The 18,787-nt window shown below is 40.5% G+C and overlaps 1 protein-coding gene across 1 annotated transcript; it reads left to right on the forward strand.

Moving 5' to 3' along the window:
• Positions 1–908: 908 nt before the first annotated feature.
• LOC134733616 (endogenous retrovirus group K member 104 Rec protein-like) lies at positions 909–2,734 on the forward strand. Its single transcript, XM_063623998.1, has 2 exons — positions 909–1,169; positions 2,676–2,734. The coding sequence occupies exons 1-2, from the start codon at positions 909–911 to the stop codon at positions 2,730–2,732; spliced, it is 318 nt and encodes a 105-aa protein (XP_063480068.1). The 3' UTR covers positions 2,733–2,734.
• The last annotated feature ends 16,053 nt before the right edge of the window (positions 2,735–18,787 follow it).

Consider the following 18,787-nt stretch of genomic DNA (forward strand, 5'->3'; position numbering starts at 1 on the left):
AAGAAATTTCCCATTTTATATTACTCATGCTTGAGCACATACTAATTTACCAGGGCCTTTAACGAACGCAAATGAACAAGCTGACTTGCTAGTATCATCTGCCTTCATGGAAGCACAAGAACGTCATGCCCTGACTCATGTAAATGCAACGGAATTAAAAAATAAATTTGATATCACATGGAAAGAGGCAAAAAATATTGTACAACATTGTACTGAGTGTCAAGTCCTACACTTGGCCACTCAGGAGGCAGGAGTTAATCCCAGAGGTTTATGTCCTAATGCATTAGGGCAAATGGATGTCACACATGTACCTTCATTTGGAAAATTGTCATTTGTCCATGTGACAGTTGATACTTATTCACATTTCATATGGGCAACGTGCTAGACAGGAGAAAGTACTTCCCATGTTAAAAGACGTTTATTATCTTCTTTTGCTGTCATGGGAGTTCCAGAAAAAAGTAAAACAGATAATGGGCCAGGATACTCTAGCAAAGCATTTCAAAAATTCTTAAATCAGTGGAAAATTACACATACAAGAGGAATCCCTTATAATTCCCAAGGACAGGCCATAATTGAAAGAAATAATAGAACACTCAAAGCTCAATGGGTTAAACAAAAAAAGGAAAAAGAGAGTAAGGAGTATAACACTCCCCAGATACAACTTAATCTAGCACTCTATACTTTAAAGTTTTTAAACGTATATAGAAATCAGACCACTACTTCTGCAGAGCAACATTTTACTGGTAGAAAGAGCAGCCCACATGAGGAAAAACTGATTTGGTGAAAAGATCAAAAATAATACATGGGAAATAGGTAAGGTGATAACATGGGGAGAGGTTTTGCTTGTGTTTCACCAGGAGAAAATCAGCTTCCTGTTTGGATACCCACTAGACATTTGAAGTTCTACAATGAACCCATCAGAGATGCAAGGAAAAATGCCTCCGTGGAGACGGAAAACCCTCACTCGAGCACCATCAACTCACCAGGTGAACAAAATGGTGATATCAGAAGAAAAGATGAAGTTGCCATCCACAAAGAAAGCAGAGTTGCTGTCCTGGGCCCAGCTAAAGAAGCTGACACAGTTAGCTGAAAAAAGCCTGAAGAACACAAGGGTAACACAAACTCCAGAGAATATGCTGCTTGCAGCTTTAATGATTGTATCAATGGTGGTAAGTCTCCCTATGTCTGCAGGAGCAGCTGCAGCTAATTATACCTACTGGGCCTATGTGCGTTTCCCACCCTCAATTCACGCAGCCACTTGGATGGATAATTCTATTGAAGTATATGTTAATAATAGTGCATAGGTACCAGGCCCCACAGATGACGGTGGCCTTGCCCAACCTGAAGAAGAAGGAATGATGATAAACATTTCCATTGGGTATCATTATCTTCCTATTTGCCTGGGGAAAGCACCAGAATGCTTAATGCCTGCAACCCAAAATTGGTTGGTAGAAGTACCTACTGTCAGTGCCATTAGTAGATTTACTTATCACATGGTAAGTGGAATGTCACTCAGGCCACAGATAAACAATTTACAGGACCCTTCTTATCAAAGATCATTACAATGTAGGCCTAAGGGGAAGCCTGGTCCCAAGGAAATCCCCAAAGAATCAAAAAGCCCAGAAGTCTTAGTTTGGGAAGAATGTGTGGCTGATACTGCAGTGGTACTACAAAACAATGAATTCGGAACTATTATAGACTGGGCCCCTCGAGGCCAATTATATCATAATTGTATGGGCCAGACTCAATCGTGTTCACAGGTCCCATCCATCTGGCCCATTAATCTGGCCTATGATCGTGATTTAACTGAAAGCCTGGACCAGGTTCATAGAAGGTTAGAATCACTCTATCCATGGAAATGTGGTGTGTAAAACCCCCTTATATGCTATTTGTAGGAATCATAGATCTTAAACCAGATTCCCAAACTATAACCTGTGAAAACTGTAGATTGTTTACTTTCATTGATTCAACTTTGGATTGGCAGCATCGTATTCTGCTAGTGAGGGCAAGAGAGGGCATGGGGATCCCTGTGTCCATGTACCGACTGTGGGAGGCTTCCTCATCCATCTATATTTTAACAGAAGTATTAAAAGGAGTTCTAACTAGATCCAAAAGATTCATTTTTACTTTGATTGCAGTGATTATTGGTCTTATTGCAGTCACAGCAACTGCTGTGACTGCTGGAATTGCTTTACACTCCTCTGTTCAAACTGCAGAATATGTGAATAATTGGCAAAAGAATTCCTCAAAATTGTGGAATTCTCAGACCCAAATAGATAAAAAATTGGCAAACCAAATTAATCATCTTAGACAAACTGTGATTTGGATGGGAGATAGGCTCATGAGCTCGGAATATCTTTTTCAGTTACAGTGTGACTGGAATACTCCAGATTTTAGTATGACATCTCGAGCTTATAATGAATCTGAACATCATCGGGACATGGTTAGATGCCATTTACAAGGAAGAGAAGATAATCTTACTTTAGATATTTCAAAATTAAAAGAACAAATTTTTGAGGCATCAAAAGCCCAGCTAAATCTGGTGCCAGAAACTGAGGTAAAAGCTGTTGATAGCCTCACAAATCTTAACCCTGCCACTTGGGTTAAAGCCATTGGAAGTTCCACTATTGCAAATTTTATATTAATCCTTGTATGTCTGTCCTCTCTATTGCTAGTCTACAGGTGTACCCAGCAGCTCCGGAGAGACAGTGACCAGCGAGAACGGGCCATGATGACCATGGCGGTTTTGTCAAAAAGGAAAGGGGGATATGTAGGGAAAGGAAAGAGAGATCAGACTTTACTGTGTCTATGTAGAAAGGGAAGACATAAGAAACTCCATTTGACCTGTACCTTGAAAAATTGCTTTGCTGAGATGCTGTTAATTTGTCACTTTGCCCCAGCCACTTAGCCCCAACTTTTTGAGCTCACAAAAACATGTGTTGTTTGGAATCAAGGTTTAAGGGATCTAGGGCTGTGCAGGATGTGCCTTGCTAACAAAATGTTTACAAGCAGTATGCTTGGTAAAAGTCATTGCCATTCTCTAGTGTCAATAAACCAGGGGCACAATGCACTGTGAAAAGCCACAAGGACCTCTGCCCTGGAAAGCTGGATATTGTCCAAGGTTTCTCCCCATGTGATTGTCTGAAATATGGCCTCATGGGATGAGAAAGACCTGACCATCCCCCAGCCCCACACCCATAAAAGGTCTGTGCTGAGGTGGATTAGTAAAAGAGGAAAGCCTCTTGCAGCTGAAATGGAGGAAGACCACTGTTTCCTGTCTGCCCCGGGAACTTAATATCTCGTTATAAAACCCGATTGTACATTGTTCAATTCTGAGATAGGAGGAAAACGGCCCTATGGCGGGAGGCGAGACATGTTGGCAGCAATGCTGCCTTGTTATTCTTTACTCCACTGAGATGTTTGGTTGGAGACAAACAAATCTGGCCTACGTGCACATTCAGGCATAGTACTTCCCCTTGAACTTAATTATGACATAGCTTCTTTTGCTCACATTTTTTTTGCTGAGCTTCTTCTTATTATCACCCTGTTCTCCTACCACATTCCTCTTGCCAAGATAATGAAAATAATAATCAATAAAAATTGAGGGAACCCAGAGACTGGTGCCAGTGCAGGTCCTTGTTATGCTGAGTGCCGGTCCCCTGGGCCCACTTTTCTTTCTCTATACTTTGTCTCTGTGTCTTATTTCTTTTCTCAGTCTCTCATCCCACCTGATGAGATAAACCCACAAGCGTAGAGGGGCAGGCCACCCCTTCAAATGTAAACTTATGTTTAGTTTAATATGGAGACACACAGTTCTACATAGAAAACTTTAAAATTAGGTGTGTATAGGTAGGTTAGATACACATATATATTCCTAGCATTGCTAATGAAGGACAAGATACAATGTACTCATTCAGCAGCCAGATGTAAGTTTTCCTACCATTCTGAAAGGAATCAGGCTCTTTGAAGAAATGTCTGATACTAGAACTGGGACAGTAAATATAGGAGCCAGGATAATCTTGAAGTATCAGAAAGTAATTAAGTACTAAAAAAATTGAAATATATCAAAGAAAAATAAGAGCCAATAATAAAAGCTACCAATGGCCAACACAGGAATGAATTGTGCAACACAATGCTGCAGTGTTGAATAATAACTAAAGCTGAAAGTAATTATCTAGGTGTCTGTATTTGTATACATAGGTGATTAAGCAAATGGAGTTGCATAGAAATCTCCTTTGCAAAAGAATTCCAAATAATTGATGTAGACACTCAGCCATCAAGAAGGTGGAGCCAACGCCTCACTCCATAAGTGTGGGCTCTGCATAGTGACTTGCTCCAAAAGAACACATGCAGTATTGACAAGGAGAAAAAATAACTTCACAGTGGAGAAACCTGACAAACAGTAGCTCTGCCAAATGATCCAAGTGAACATCAAAGATGACAGTTCACCTTGAGAACATGAAGTGACAATGGGGGACATTCTACAAAATTCCTGACCAATCCTCCTCAGTACTATCAAGGTTATCAAGAGATGGAAAGCCTGACACACTGTCACAGCCAGGAAGAGCCTACGTGATGACTACATGTCATGCGGGGTCCTGGATGGGATCCTGGGTCAGAGTAAGACAGAACTAAGGGAGTCCAAATGAAATATGAACTTTAGTTAATAATAGCTTATCAGCCAGGTGCAGTGGCTCAAGCCTGTAATCCCAGCACTTTGGGAGGCCGAGGTGGGCGGATCACGAGGTCAGGAGATCGAGACCATCCTGGCTAACACAGTGAAACCCCGTCTCTACTAAAAATACAAAAAATTAGCCAGGCGAGGTGGCGGGCGCCTGTAGTCCCAGCTACGTGGGAGGCTGAGGCAAGAGAACGGCGTGAACCCCGGGAGGTGGAGCCTGCAGTGAGCCAAGATTGCGCCACTGAACTCCAGCCTGGGAGATAGAGCAAGACTCCATCTCAAAAAATAAAATAAAATAAAATAAAAAATAAAAAAATAAAAAAAAGCCTATCAGTATTGGTTCATTAACTGTGACAAATTATGTAAGATATTAATAAGCCATGTGAGACACACTGATAGAAGATGTTAATGAGAGGAAACTAGGTTGCGGCTACATGGCAAATCTCTGCTTTTTTTTTGGCAATTTCTGTGTAAGTAAAAAAAGATGTAAAATAAAACTTTATTTAAAACATTGTTATATTTTTTAATGCTTCCTTGTTTAATTATTTATGCTGTGAATTACTAGTAATTGACATTGTTAACTAATCCTGTTTTTTTAAGTAAGACCATTATGGCACAAAAAATTAAACAGTGCAGACTGATACATAAATCAAAACAAATGTTCTTTACATGTTTTCTGTTACAGTAGTAACAGGTATGTGTAAGCTTCATTATCATATTTTTTCTTGTGCTGTGGTTGTGTCCTGGGTTCATTCTCTAAAATGCTGATCACCTTAGACCAGGAAAAAAATAAACTTACAGACTCTGTTTCAATTCATGGCTAAATATTTTCAAAACAGTGACTTTGTAAAAATATGTTCCAATGGCAAATTCATTCATTGTGATGAGATCACTTATTCCAAAGACTTCTTGTCTTTATTTTGTTCCCATGCCTACCTTTTAGCCATAATACAACAGAATCAAATGTTGGCCGTTGGGAAAAAATATTCAAAGAAAGAAAGAATGTGAACAGAACTTACAACCATGAAGATTCAATGTTTTACCACAATGCTTTCTAAAACAGAAGAGTGTAAAAGGATATTCAAAGTCAATTTCCTTGGCGGGGCTTTGCAGAAAATGAGGAAACTAGAGAAACAAAAATGGCAGGACATTCTACGGGTGATTTTCGATGTTGCTATGTTTTATGGGAAAAAAATACTTTACCTTTTAAAGAATCACAAAGAATTATTGGGAACCCAAACTCTGGAATGTTTGCAAATTTAATTGAGCTTCTATGTAATTATGTCTATGTAGCTAGGCATGAAGTTGATGGTTTTTTAAAAATCTATGTCTTATTTGTGCAATGAACTACCCAATAAATAATTAATGCTCATAGGAAAACATGTTGGACTTTGTGAAGGGAAAATAAATCTTGGGGACCCAAAATCACAAAGCTAAAAGGAAAAGTCAAGCTGGGAACTGCTTAGTGCAAATCTACCTCCCATTCTATCCAAAGTCACCCATCTGCTCACCAAGATAAATGCATATCTGATTGTCTCATTTGGAGAGGGTAATCGGCAACGCAAAATAATGAAACCATTTGTCCCTTACCTACCTATGACCTGGAAGCCCCCTGTCTTGCCTTCTTTTCAAGTTGTCTCACCTTTCTGGACTGAACCAATGTACATCTTACACATATTGATTGATGTCTCATGTCTCTCTAAAGTGTATAAAGCCAAGCTGTGCCACGACCACCTTGGGCCCATGTTGTCAGGACCTCCTGAGGAGGCCTCATGGGCATGCATCCTCAAACTTGGCAAAATAAACTTTCTAAAAAATCTGAGAGCTGTCTCAGATTTTCAGGGTTCATACATGTAATGTAGGATGTCAATGTTTATAAAACAGACATTATTCTGTCTACTATTACAAATATGCTGCCAATTAACCTTAGGCTTTCTCAACAAAATGAAAAATGATGAGGTACAAACAGTATATGTAAACTTAAATAATGTTGCAAGTTTTAATATGCCTACTTTTCAATTTTTCAATACTATTTTTACTACTTTAACACTGTAAGAAAAATGAGTAATTAATACATGAATAAAAGTGTTTACAAGGGTTGCACGTGTTTCCTCCAGCCTCTGCCCATCCCCAGCTTTCATCCCAACGGTGCTGATGGTGACTCTAAGCATTGCTCCTTTCTCTATATCAAGATATCTCCCCAGAAACAAGCCCAAATCTTACCATATGTTCTGGCACGCTATGATGATGAGCAGTGGTGAGCAGCTGAAGCCTCAAGGAAGGGATGCTTTTGTAAAATAAGACTTGTAGAATATAACTAGTGAAAGTAAAGCCTATGGCAGAGTTCGTCCTCAGCACACGGGGAGCAGACAGGAAGCTTTTGCCTCACCTTCCTCAAAGGCCTGCAGCCACGTCTCCCCAGGTCAGTCTTAAGGACAATGAAACTCTGGTCTTCACTGTAGACACGCTACCACTGTAGACATGCTCCAAAGCCATGGTGACCCATCTTTGGGTGGGTCCTGAGGAGAACAAAGCTCTGGTTCTAATCCTAATCCTAACCCTGTCCCAAGACTTTGACCCTGAACCTAAACTCTGATCCCTACCCTGCTCCCTAATTCTCACCCTTACTTTGACCCTGACTTTGATCTTGACCCTGATCATGACCCCACCTCTAACCATACTTCCAGCCCTGACTCTGACCCAGATCCCAACCCTAACCCTAACCCTATTATTATCTTTATGATCTATCTCTAATCTTACCCTCTAGCTCTAAATAGCTGTACCCAACAGCACTTTTTAATTATTTAACTTCTTTTCCTTGAATTCTCTAAGGATATCCTAAAGGAGATGTCATTATGTATTTTGCATTCCCTCTAAGTGGTATGGCTTCAGATGTGAAGTTCTAATCCTTTGCAAGACATAAAAAGTTTGGAGGGTAATAGTACTGGGTTGTTAGGGATGCATGTTGGCATTCATGATAGTCATTGGTGCTGTTCTCCAAATATTTTCAGTTCATTTTTTATGAATGCATTCTGACTGTTCCATCCTACCTACTTAAATTTTTGCATGGCCACATGACTTTTTTGTTTGTTTGTTTTTTGCCAATGGAGGTGAGATGAAATAACACGTCACTTTTTCAGAAGAGATCTCCAAGAAACAGAGTTCTATTCTGCATGCTTTTTTCTCTTTTCTATAGCAATGGGGATCTTATTGATGGTCCCTCCTTCGGTCTGGATTCCTGTGTTAGGATGACACAGCACAGAGCTACCTCTCACCTGACCCATGATGAGATGTAAATAAATGACGAAGATTTTTGACCCACTGAAATTTGGAGGTTGTTTGTCACCACAGTTTAACCTAGCCCCCATTGACTGATGCAGGGCTGAAGAATGAGTCCAAACTGGATCTGGACAAGACATGTGAAGAGCACTCCAGGCTGAGTAAAATTCAAGTGTTGTCTGAAAGATAACAGTGAGCACAATATGTTATTGGGGTGGGTGTGGGATAAATAAGGTACATCAGGTGAGAATAATGAGAAACTCAACTTTAAAAGATGGTGCTGATTTGGACTGTGGAGAGATCCAAATGCTCTGCTTAGCATTTGACATTGTGATGGATGAACCAGTAATTAAGAGCCCAAAATGAAGGCTTGGGGTAAACATCTGAGGGTGTCTAATATCCCAATTTTTCATCCTAGAATGGGCAGAGTCCTTGACCCCCTTCTAGGGAGACTTCCAAAAGAAAAAAGACCTGCATTTCTTCAACAACGCACACTGAGAGACTTTCCTGCTCTTTTGACATGTGGCTAACACTCCTCACCTTTCATTCTGTCATCAGTGTTTCAGGGAAACACCTTTAACTCTCTATGATTTACAGGTTATTAAATGGCCCTTATAATTCCCTCCAGGGGTGGAAAACACTAATGATGATGGTGTCTGAGCTCACAGCAGCAAGCAGGCATGTGTGTTCAGCAGCCATGTGGCTCATTGCTAGGAGCTTACTAAATAAAATATTCTACAACATTGCTTAACACAAGGGGAGACGCTCCTGACTCAGAGGGTTTAATTGCTCACCTACTTCTTTTTCTGCCCTCTTGGGCTCCTAAAATGAAAAGAGCACTGGGGTGATAAATTGAGTCAAAGGGGTGCCAGCCGCATCAGAGCAAAATAGATTCCTAAAAAATCCCTGGCCTAAGATGACAGCCTTGGCTGGATACATTTGAATGTGCTGATAGTGGACATGGTAGAGTGAAGGTGGTTGAAATCTTCATATTAAAGAACTTCCACCCAGATTGCAAGAAAAGAGAGAGGAATGGAGATGGCAGCACGAGTTCCTACAATAAAAGCAGATGTTTTGAGATCAGTTATATTTGTTCTGAAAAAAATACAGAAACCAAAGTTTAGCCTGAGGCTACAATTAATTGGGCAACAAGCGAGAGGCACATATGGCATAGACAGATTTAAACATTTCTCCCTTATATTAATACAAGTACTAAAATTACAAATATATTGATTCCAAATAAAACAAATATTTAAAAAAATTATAAATATTCTAGCATGTTTATGGAATCTACAGTAGTTTTTGAAGGAGATCTCACAAACAGGTTTGGTTTTTGAAGATTAGAACTGATGGTCTAGAGAATTCATTTCATTCCAGAGAAAGAAAGAGATGAATTTCTTAGGTTCCTTCAGGAATGTGTCTAGCTTTGCCTAATCTTTGTTTGAACTATGGATGCAGCAGAAGAAAACATGAGGATTTCACAGATTTAAGGTGTGAATGGGCTACAAGAGGCAACTGGAAATTCTTTGTCATTGAAATGACAAAGGCTGCTGTGAAAAAAGCAGAGAAAGGGAATTTTTTTTTAAAAAAGCAAACAACAAAAACAAAAACCCCACAAAAAAGCAAACAACAAACAAACAAAAAACAGAGGAAGTATTCAAAACACACTGGGCTGTGACTGCTTCCAGGAATGGGCTACAAGAGGCAATTGGAAATTCTATTTGCTTTGCAACTGTGAGTTTTCCAGCCTGCTTCCTTTCTAAAGTATATTACTTTGTTTTTGGTTCATGAAGTTATCCATTTCTGTTTTCTGGAACAGCTATGTATTTTCTTTATCTATCATCTATCTATCCACCTGCCTATCATCTATCTATCTATCTATTTACTATCTATCTTTTCTACCTTTCGCTATCAAGACCTGGGGTCAAGCAGGATAGAATTCCAGTGTATGTTCACTCTACCATTTAAAAGAAGAGCTCTTGTAGGCATTCTCCAACACATCATAAACCTGAGCTTTCTAAAACAGGGTGTGGCAAACTACCATGCATGGGCGATGTCTGACACAGTCTGCATTTGTAAGTAAAGATGTACTGGGACACAGTGTCATGCATGTGTTATATAATGTCTCTGGCTACTTTCATGGTATAATGGAATAGCTGAGTCATTGAGAGAGGGACCATATGGCTTGGAAAAAAATAATTAACATTTAGCCCTTCGCAGAAAATATTTGCTGACTCTTGTTTTAAAAGGTCTCTGTTTAGAATGCTAACTATTGCCTTCTGGATAGAATCACTACTCTTTACCACAATCAACACAGCTTCAACCCTGCTTCTATATCCAGCCTCATCTATTATTTCCGCTCCTTCTCCTGATTTTCCTTCTGGCCGTGCTGATGGATTGTCAGTTTCCCAGATGTGCGAGAATCTCTCCTCCCTTCTTGACATTCTCATGCTTTCCCTCTGCCTCTCAAGAACTTCCTGTCCCATCTCTCATGACAAATCTCTTCTTCATTCTTTAAGATGCAGCCCCCTTTTCTCTTTCCTTAAAGAAGTCTGTCTGGCTCTATTTTGGGTGATGTGCTCCTTCTGCATCTCCCAGAGCCAGCCTGTGTGTGTCAGCTACAGCATTTATTTGCATCTCTGTGTCATATATCACCCAATCTGCCTAAGCTTGTGTGAGTCACTGCATGACAACTTCAGCCTCCACCAGCATTGTCCTCACTAACCACGAGGCTTAGACATTTGTCCAGTAAGCTCAGGGTTGTGGGGTGGTAGCAGTAACCAGCTGATGAGCATCATTTCTTACATCAGAATCAAACCTGTAAATCTCTGCCATTCGTAAGTATTTGGAGTTTAAAATTGGCATAAAGATTTTCCTTAAAATAAGAACAAATGGCTTGAGTAGGCTTTTGGAATATATGATATTTCTGTTGGTTCATTTTGGTGTTCAGCATTCCCACATGAACCTAAACACGACTCTGCTCTTAGTAGCTGTGCAACCCTGGGAAAGTCACTCAATCACCCTCAGCTAAATTTTGTTGTGTGAGAAATGGGAAGAGAGTTGTGATTTTTATTTAGTGAGTAATAACAAACAAAAGGCCTTTAGCTTCCTGGAACCTGGTATGTAGTAGATCCTCATGAAATACTAGCTCTGTTGATAAAACTAGACCGAAAAGACCTTTTGAAGTCAACAACAGTATCATGCAGTGAAGGATGAGATGAGAAGCTGCTGCTGCTGCTGCAGCCTGCAGCTCCTGGAGGCCCGTTTTGTCCATGATTTAGCAGGAATGCACTACCTTTACACGAGGAGACACTGCCCACAGGAACCAAGGCCATTCTTTGAAGACAAACATGTTTTAATAGACTTTGCATTATATAATAGTGTAATATAAATAATAATTTATTTACATTATTATGTTATGACTTTTGTACAGAGCTTTACACCTAGATATTCTGAAGTTGGTGGTCTGTGAGTGGCATCGAGTGATGACTGACACACTCTGACCTGGGGTAGAACAACACGTGTCCCTGCATTTGCTCAATTTCGGGGCATCACCACCTGCTTTCAAGAGTGTGTTTTCCTATCCTCCTGAGTTTTGCCCACTTAAGCAATGGTTTTGCTGTGATAAACAATTATACTATTTATCAAAATATTACTTTGGAGATTACTGGTTCACATAGTTAATTTTCAAGTTTTCTTAAAATATCAGGCCCTTAGCTAATGTCAGTGGCTCCAAGGATGAGAAGCTAAAAACACCTTTTTTTTTTTTTTTTTTGGCCAAGACAAAAAAACAACACATTTCAAACTTTACTGTCTCATGCTAGTCCCTGGATAATTAGAAGTGAACACACTCCCCTCCCAGCCCAATCACAGCTAGTGAACAACCAAGATCTCCTGCAGGTGCCTTTGCCTTGGCTTTGTGAGCCTGGAGTTGCTGGCTGGCACTGGGCAGCAGACAGCAGAGCTGGTCCCATTTCTCCATGCTTTCCCCACTCTTTGGGGGACATGGGCACATTGAACAACCTGGGTCCTCACCTGGCGCTGACTGGGAAGCTATTTGATGTCAGGCTCAATGTGAACTTCTGATTTGAAAGGAGAGTATAGGTCACCCGGCCCCACTTACTCATTTTACCAAGAATGAAAATAAGGATCTATTCCAGACATGAGAGTACACATTGTAAGGCTGTGCAAGCTTGATGCACTTGTATCCACTCAGCACACACTTACTGAGTGCCAAGTGTCTCCAGCATGAAAGGTGCTCTAGTTCCTGGGGTTCAACCCTCCACAGAGGACAGCAGCACCTCAAGGGACAGAGGTGCAAAGAGCAATGTGGGGGACCTTCTGCTGGAGAGGTGGCTAGGGAGGTCCTTAGAGGAAGTGACACCTGAGCTCTTCTCTGAAGGGTGAAGCTGAATTACTTGAAGCTTACGGCAAAGAGGTGTCCAGGGAAGTGGAGCCTGAGAGCCAAAAGCATGAGCATAATGACTTGTCCAGAGAAGTGTAACAAGTTCCATATTGTTTTATGCCAAATCTGCACAAGAGTCACCAAAGGAAAGAGCAGGATCCTAGAGCCAGGGCCTTGGATTTCACCCGCTGGCAATGGGAATGTTCACTGGGAATTTTGGGGGGCAAAACATGAAAATGTTTCCTCTTAGCTCCAATTCTCTATCTCTCTGTCTCTTTCTGTCCCTCTCTCTCTCCCTTATATTTAATTTTTGTATTATCCTAAGAAAACACAGATGTCTCAGGCATGGGGTTTAGCAGCCTGCCTCTTTCTGGATGACCAGGGGAGCACTTTGGCCTCTGTGACCTTATTTACAATAATTCACGAATCTTGCAAAAAAAAAGTCATGGTAGCAGAGGTTAGAAAATCTCCTAGTGTTCCTTCTGACACTTTGAATTTATGATTAATATGTTTAATCTTCATCTTCTGAAAAGTCACCAGTTACACAGTGAGGACCATAAAGGGAGTCTGTTTCTGTGGTTTGTGGCTTCAACAGTCAGCAGTTCTGCAGCAACAGCATTGCATGTGGGTTTTAGGCTGACGATGCTCAACAGTGGACAATTCTCTTCACCTGCCTGGGCCCCACGGCCCGCCCTTCCATACAGTGCAGGGTCACAGCTGAGCTCTCCGAGACATCTCACAGGGCCTCGGCTTCTGAAGTATCAAGTGTCTTCTAGGTGAAGATTTGGTCTCATAGCCTTCGTGGCTTCTTCCAGGTAACCGTTGGTTTTATGACCTAACCCTGGTATATGTGTGACATATGTGTGAATGTGCTCCCTGTGGCAGAGCTGAGGAAGGACTCAGTCATCACAGATGCCAAAAGGCAAATGCAGTGTGCTTTTTTCCAACGCCTCCAGTCTTGTATTATTTTTACCCATCAGCCCATTTGAAAAAGAAAAAAAAAGCCTCCTCTTAGAATTAAATCCCCTCTGGAGATAATGAGCATTTTTTAAATCTTTCATTTTTTTTAGTCGCATTTGCTCCCACTTCCTGCCAGGATCCACTAGAGGGCAGAGACACCCGTGTGTATTAGTGTGGCACTTGCTGAGTCATAATAAAAACAGATACCCTGCCCTCCCGGAGCAGAACTCCAGTGCCGGGGCCAGCAGCAGCAAGTAAGAAAACCTTGGTTTCTGTATCTGCGTCAGCTACACAGTGCTTGCACACAGGAGGCATCAGCCAGTTTTCTCAGTTAAAGACACAGAAACAAAATGTGTCCTCACTACTTTTTGAATTTACCATGTTATCTAATGTTTTAACTTAATTGAGTGAATAAACTCCCTATGCATCTGGACACATGCATGGAAAATTCACAAACATTTCAAATCAAAACAGAGTATTTTGCAAAAAGAAAATTTCTTATATATGTGCATTTCACTTTTTTTTATCTTTTAGTGATTTTAATGTAATGAAATTGAAAACGCTGTGCTTCTAAAAGACTTTTTAAGGAGCACGGTATTTTTCCGTTAAAAAATTGGCAAATTATCTTCTACTATAGATAGAAGTTAATTGGCTGAGGGCAATAAACAGAAGATTAAAAAACAAACATTATCCCCTGATATTCTATCAAAGGCTACAGTGAATTACACACCCTGGCATGGGTTTGCACACCACGTGCTGGAAGCCAGCAGTCATGCAGGCCATGCTCTCCCACATTTAAAGAAGCCCATGATTTGCAGATAACGTGACTGTATATTTAGAAAACCTCATCATCTCAGCCCAAAATCTCTTTAAGCTGATAAGCAACCTCACAAAGTCTCAGGACACAAAATCAATGTGCAAAAATCACAAGCATTCTTATACACAAATAACAGAAAAACAGAGAGCCAAATCGTGAGTGAACAGTTCATGAGCAATTCACAATTGCTTCAAAGAGAATAAAATATCTAGGAATCCAACTTACAAGGGATGTGAAGGACCTCTTCAAGGAGAACTACAAACCACTGCTCAGCGAAATGAAAGAGGGTACAAACAAATGGAAGAACATTCCATGCTCATGGTTAGGAGGAATCAATATTGTGAAAATGGTCATCCTGCCCAAGGTAATTTATAGATTCAATGCCATTCCCATCAAGCTACCAATGACTTTCTTCACAGAATTGGAAAAAAACTACTTTAAAGTTCATATGGAACCAAAAAAGAGCCCGCATTGCCAAGACAATCCTAACACGGAAGAACAAAGCTGGAGACATCACACTACCTGTATTCAAACTATACTACAAGGCTACAGTTACCAAAACAGCATGGTACTGGTACCGAAACAGAGATATAAACCAATGGAATAGAACAGAGCCATCAGAAATAATACCACACATCTACAAGCATCTGATCTTTGACAAACCTGAGAAAAACAAGAAATGGGGAAAGGATTCTCTGTTTAATAATTGGTGCTGGGAAAACTGGCTAGTCATATGTAGAAAGCTGAAACTGGATCCCTTCCTTACACCTTATGCAAAAATTAATTCAGAATGAATTAAAGACTTAAATGTTAGACCTAAAACCATAAAAACTCTAGAAGAAAACCTAGGCAATACCATTCAGGACATAGGCATGGGCAAGGAATTCATGTCTAAAACACCAGAAGCAATGGCAAAAAAAAAGCCAAAATTGACAAATGGGATCTAATTAAACTAAAGAGCTTCTGCACAGCAAAAGAAACTGCCATCAGAGTGAACAGGCAACCTACGGAATGGGAGAAAATTTTTGCAATCTACTCATCTGACAAAGGGCTAATATCCAGAATCTACAATGAACTCAAACGAATTTATAAGAAAAACAAACAAAAAACCCCATCAACAACTGGGTGAAGAATATGAACAGACACTTCTAAAAAGAAGATATTTATGCAGTCAAAAGACAGAAGAAAAAATGCTCATCATCACTGGCCATCAGAGAATTGCAATTCAAAACCACAATGAGTTTTTTTAAACTATCCAGAAATGATCCACCTTGCTTTGGAAATTGAGATTACACTTGCATGGATAGTAAAGATAACCAGGTTACAGAGTACTCTTTCTCGTTACTGGAAAGCAACTTCAACAAGGTCCCAATTAAATTTGAATCAAGTTATTAGCTTCTATGGTTATGGTGCCTTGAACATCCAAGTATAATCCAGTAACAGAGGAAGATATTAAACTAACAGGTCGTGGTTGAGTCAAGTAATTAAAACCCTAGGCAGAGCAGGAGGGAACTTCAGAAGGGTTGTTACATCCCAGAAGAACAGTTCTGAAGTACCCTGGAGACCTTTCTAATAACATAGCAACTAACAGTTCATCTAGCAATGAGGTACCTGATAACCGCACGGTGAACGTCTTTATAATGAGCTTTCTTGGCATAGCCTATCCTCTTTAATCACCTACAATATACCCTAAGATGAGATTTTAATAACAGAAATAGGCACTTACTCAACAATACATCACTATGACTATTTTTGTAACTTACTGGTACAGAATAGAGCCTACTTCTTTATGACTCCAGATTGTGTCATTGATTTATTGGGATGTCAGAATTTCAACGAGTTGGATTTTTTTTTTTTCTTTTTGAGACCGAGTCTCTCTCTGTTGCCCAGGCTGGAGTGCAGTGGTGTGATCTCCACTCACTGAAACCTCCGCCTCCTGGGTTCAAGTGATTCTCCTGCCTCAGCCTCCCCAGGAATTGGGACTGCAGGTGTACACCATCACACCTAGCTATTTTTTTTTTTTTTTTTTTGGTAGAGACGGGGTTTCACCATGTTGGCCAGCCTGGTCTCAAACTCCTGACCTCAAGTGATCCACCCGCCTCAGCCTCCCAAAGTGCTGAGATTACAGGCGTGAGCCACTGCACCCGGTCAGAATTATTTTAAATCAAGATGCTTGCCCTGTGACCTCAAACAACTCAAGACATTGGTTCTAGCTATCCTGTAGTTTTCCCTTGATTAATATTCACTTATTGCTTATTAAGGAAGATGCAAATAAGCATGCTGTTCCCAGCAGAAAGCATCACTACATCAAAGGTAGAAAAAAGAATCCTCCTTGACTTATGAGGACTAAATAAGAGACAAAGCAGGTAAAGATTCCTTTGTACAGGCTGAGAAAATGAATCATAGTAATGAATGAATAAGCCTGAGACAAATCAAAACAGCAAAGTATGAGGAAATATTTGGGGTAAATCACATGATGCCAAGGCAGCTTATACTTACCATATCTCACATAATGAACAGTGAGTCCAACACACACTGCCAGGACGATCAGGGATATGAAGATGATGAGGCCGATGAACCAGGGCTCCCAACAAACTCTTTTCCTAGCCCTCACCACATCTGGCCTAAGGAAGAAAGTAAATAGATAGAGTATTTCAGAGCATGCAACACATCCACTCCTTAGACAAAACAGATATTTTTGGGGAATAAAGGACATTCAGTTGGAGGGTTGTGTACTGTCTGGGTTTAGAGCACACCCTGGTTCTAGGCTGCTGAGGCCAATCCTGATTCTGACTCCTGTTTCTGGGCAAGTAGTTTGACTTTTCTGTGCTTCAGTTTCCTCATCCATAAAAGGAAGATGATAATGATAGTACCTATTTCATAAGATTAGGGTTAGGGCTAGGGTTAGGGCTAACAATGCCTGACGTGTAGAAAGTGCAATATTAAATGTTATCTATCACTTGTTGAGCCAGCCATGTACTTGATATAGAGTTAGACACTCAGGAGCTATAGAAATATTTTAAGCCTTTTCCCTAGCACTCTAGAATCTTAAATAGCCTTTGAAACGTGTTACAGCTTGAAGCATACCAGGTTTCACACAGAGTTGCTAATTCTATTCTTCTAATTTTCTGATCTATTACCAAACCAAACTTTGAGGATACATAGAACAGACAACCAGAGGCCGCTTCCTAAAGAACCTGAGGTTTTGAGCTAATATTTACCTCTAAGCTTTAATGATGCTACAGGAGGCTGGACACGGTGGCTCACGCCTGTAATCCCAGCACTTTGGGAGGTAGAGGAGGGCAGATCACGAGGTCAGGAGATCAAGACCATCCTGGCTAACACCGTGAAACTCCGTGTCTACTAAAAATACAAAAAAAATTATCCGGGTGTGGTGGTGGGCGCCTGTGGTCCCAGCTACTCGGGAGGCTGAGGCAGGAGAATGGCATGAACCCAGGAGGCAGAGCTTGCAGTGAGCTGAGATCGCGCCACTGCACTCCAGCCTGGGCAACAGAGCGAGACTCCGTCTCAAAAAAAAAAAAAAAAAAAGATGCCACCGGAAATTCTTTTTGTATGAGATTCCCTCAACTTCTCCTATTTGTTCTGCCTTCAAAAATACAAGTTACTGAAAAACATTGGTCCACATGATTTTTGTTTGATTGGTAAAGTTGCTGTCCCATTGGGTTATAATATTTGGTAAGCAAACTCTAAAGCCAGAAATGTGAAATAATAAGTCAGAGATGACTAAGGAGTTTGAATACGATACTCTTATTTTAGATTTCTTGAGGCATTTACTATGCCAGTGTGTGCTGTGCTTTTTTTTTTCTAGAGTGCTGTCTGCTACATGAGGACTTGAGGAAAACATGATATTCTCCTGGAGGAGTACTGGGTGTTGAATCAGAAAAAGGAGAATTCTAAGTGCAGCCCTTTCCATAACAGATCTGCGACTTGGACAAATCATTTAAACTTCGAGCTCAATTTCTCCTTGTATCAGTAAAGAGTGGGATAACCATTCCATCTAAAGCACTTTGGGACCTAAAATTAGATCATGAATGTGTAAACAGCAAAGCATTTTACAAAAAATACTTTTTGTTTACAAAAATCAAGAACACTCTGTTTCCTGATGATATAGGATCAGGAAGTGATGATATTATCATGTTGGCCCCTGTCACACCATCATTACATCCTGTCTCTGGCTGGACACAAAATAAACAGCATTGGCACAGAAGTCAATGGTGTTATCATCGCTATACAATCCTGTCCCTGGAAAAGGCACTGAGATGTAGTGGAAGGCTCCAGGGACTCTGCTTGTTCTCCTGCCTTGTTCCTGTGATTTTTCCACAGGGCCGTAACCAGGGAAGCTTTATCTTACTCTTCCCAACCTTTCCCATCTCCAGTATTCCCTTGAGTAGAATTCCAAACACCTGTTCCTAGAATGGCAATTACTGCAATATAAAAAGTCTTCTCCACAATGAGGTTACGTTTTACCTGCAACAGTGCCTAAGAAACCCGCAAAACTGCCTCCTGTTCCTTCATCCCTGAATGCTTGCTATTAATCTGTTGCAGAAGAAAGGAGATGCCTGTAACAGACGTAAGCAAAACTTTGAGGGGGAATACGGGGAGAGGAGGGTTTCTCAACTAATAT

Source organism: Symphalangus syndactylus, chromosome 18 (assembly GCF_028878055.3).
Source record: "Symphalangus syndactylus isolate Jambi chromosome 18, NHGRI_mSymSyn1-v2.1_pri, whole genome shotgun sequence".
NCBI classification, from domain to species: Eukaryota; Metazoa; Chordata; class Mammalia; order Primates; family Hylobatidae; genus Symphalangus; species Symphalangus syndactylus.

Bases quoted from the DNA above. Each gene is read 5' to 3' on its own strand.
- LOC134733616 (XM_063623998.1), top strand. From the start codon at position 909: ATGAACCCATCAGAGATGCAAGGAAAAATGCCTCCGTGGAGACGGAAA. The intron at 1,170-2,675 runs GTAAGTCTCCCT...CTCTATTGCTAG, and splicing joins TAATGATTGTATCAATGGTG to TCTACAGGTGTACCCAGCAG.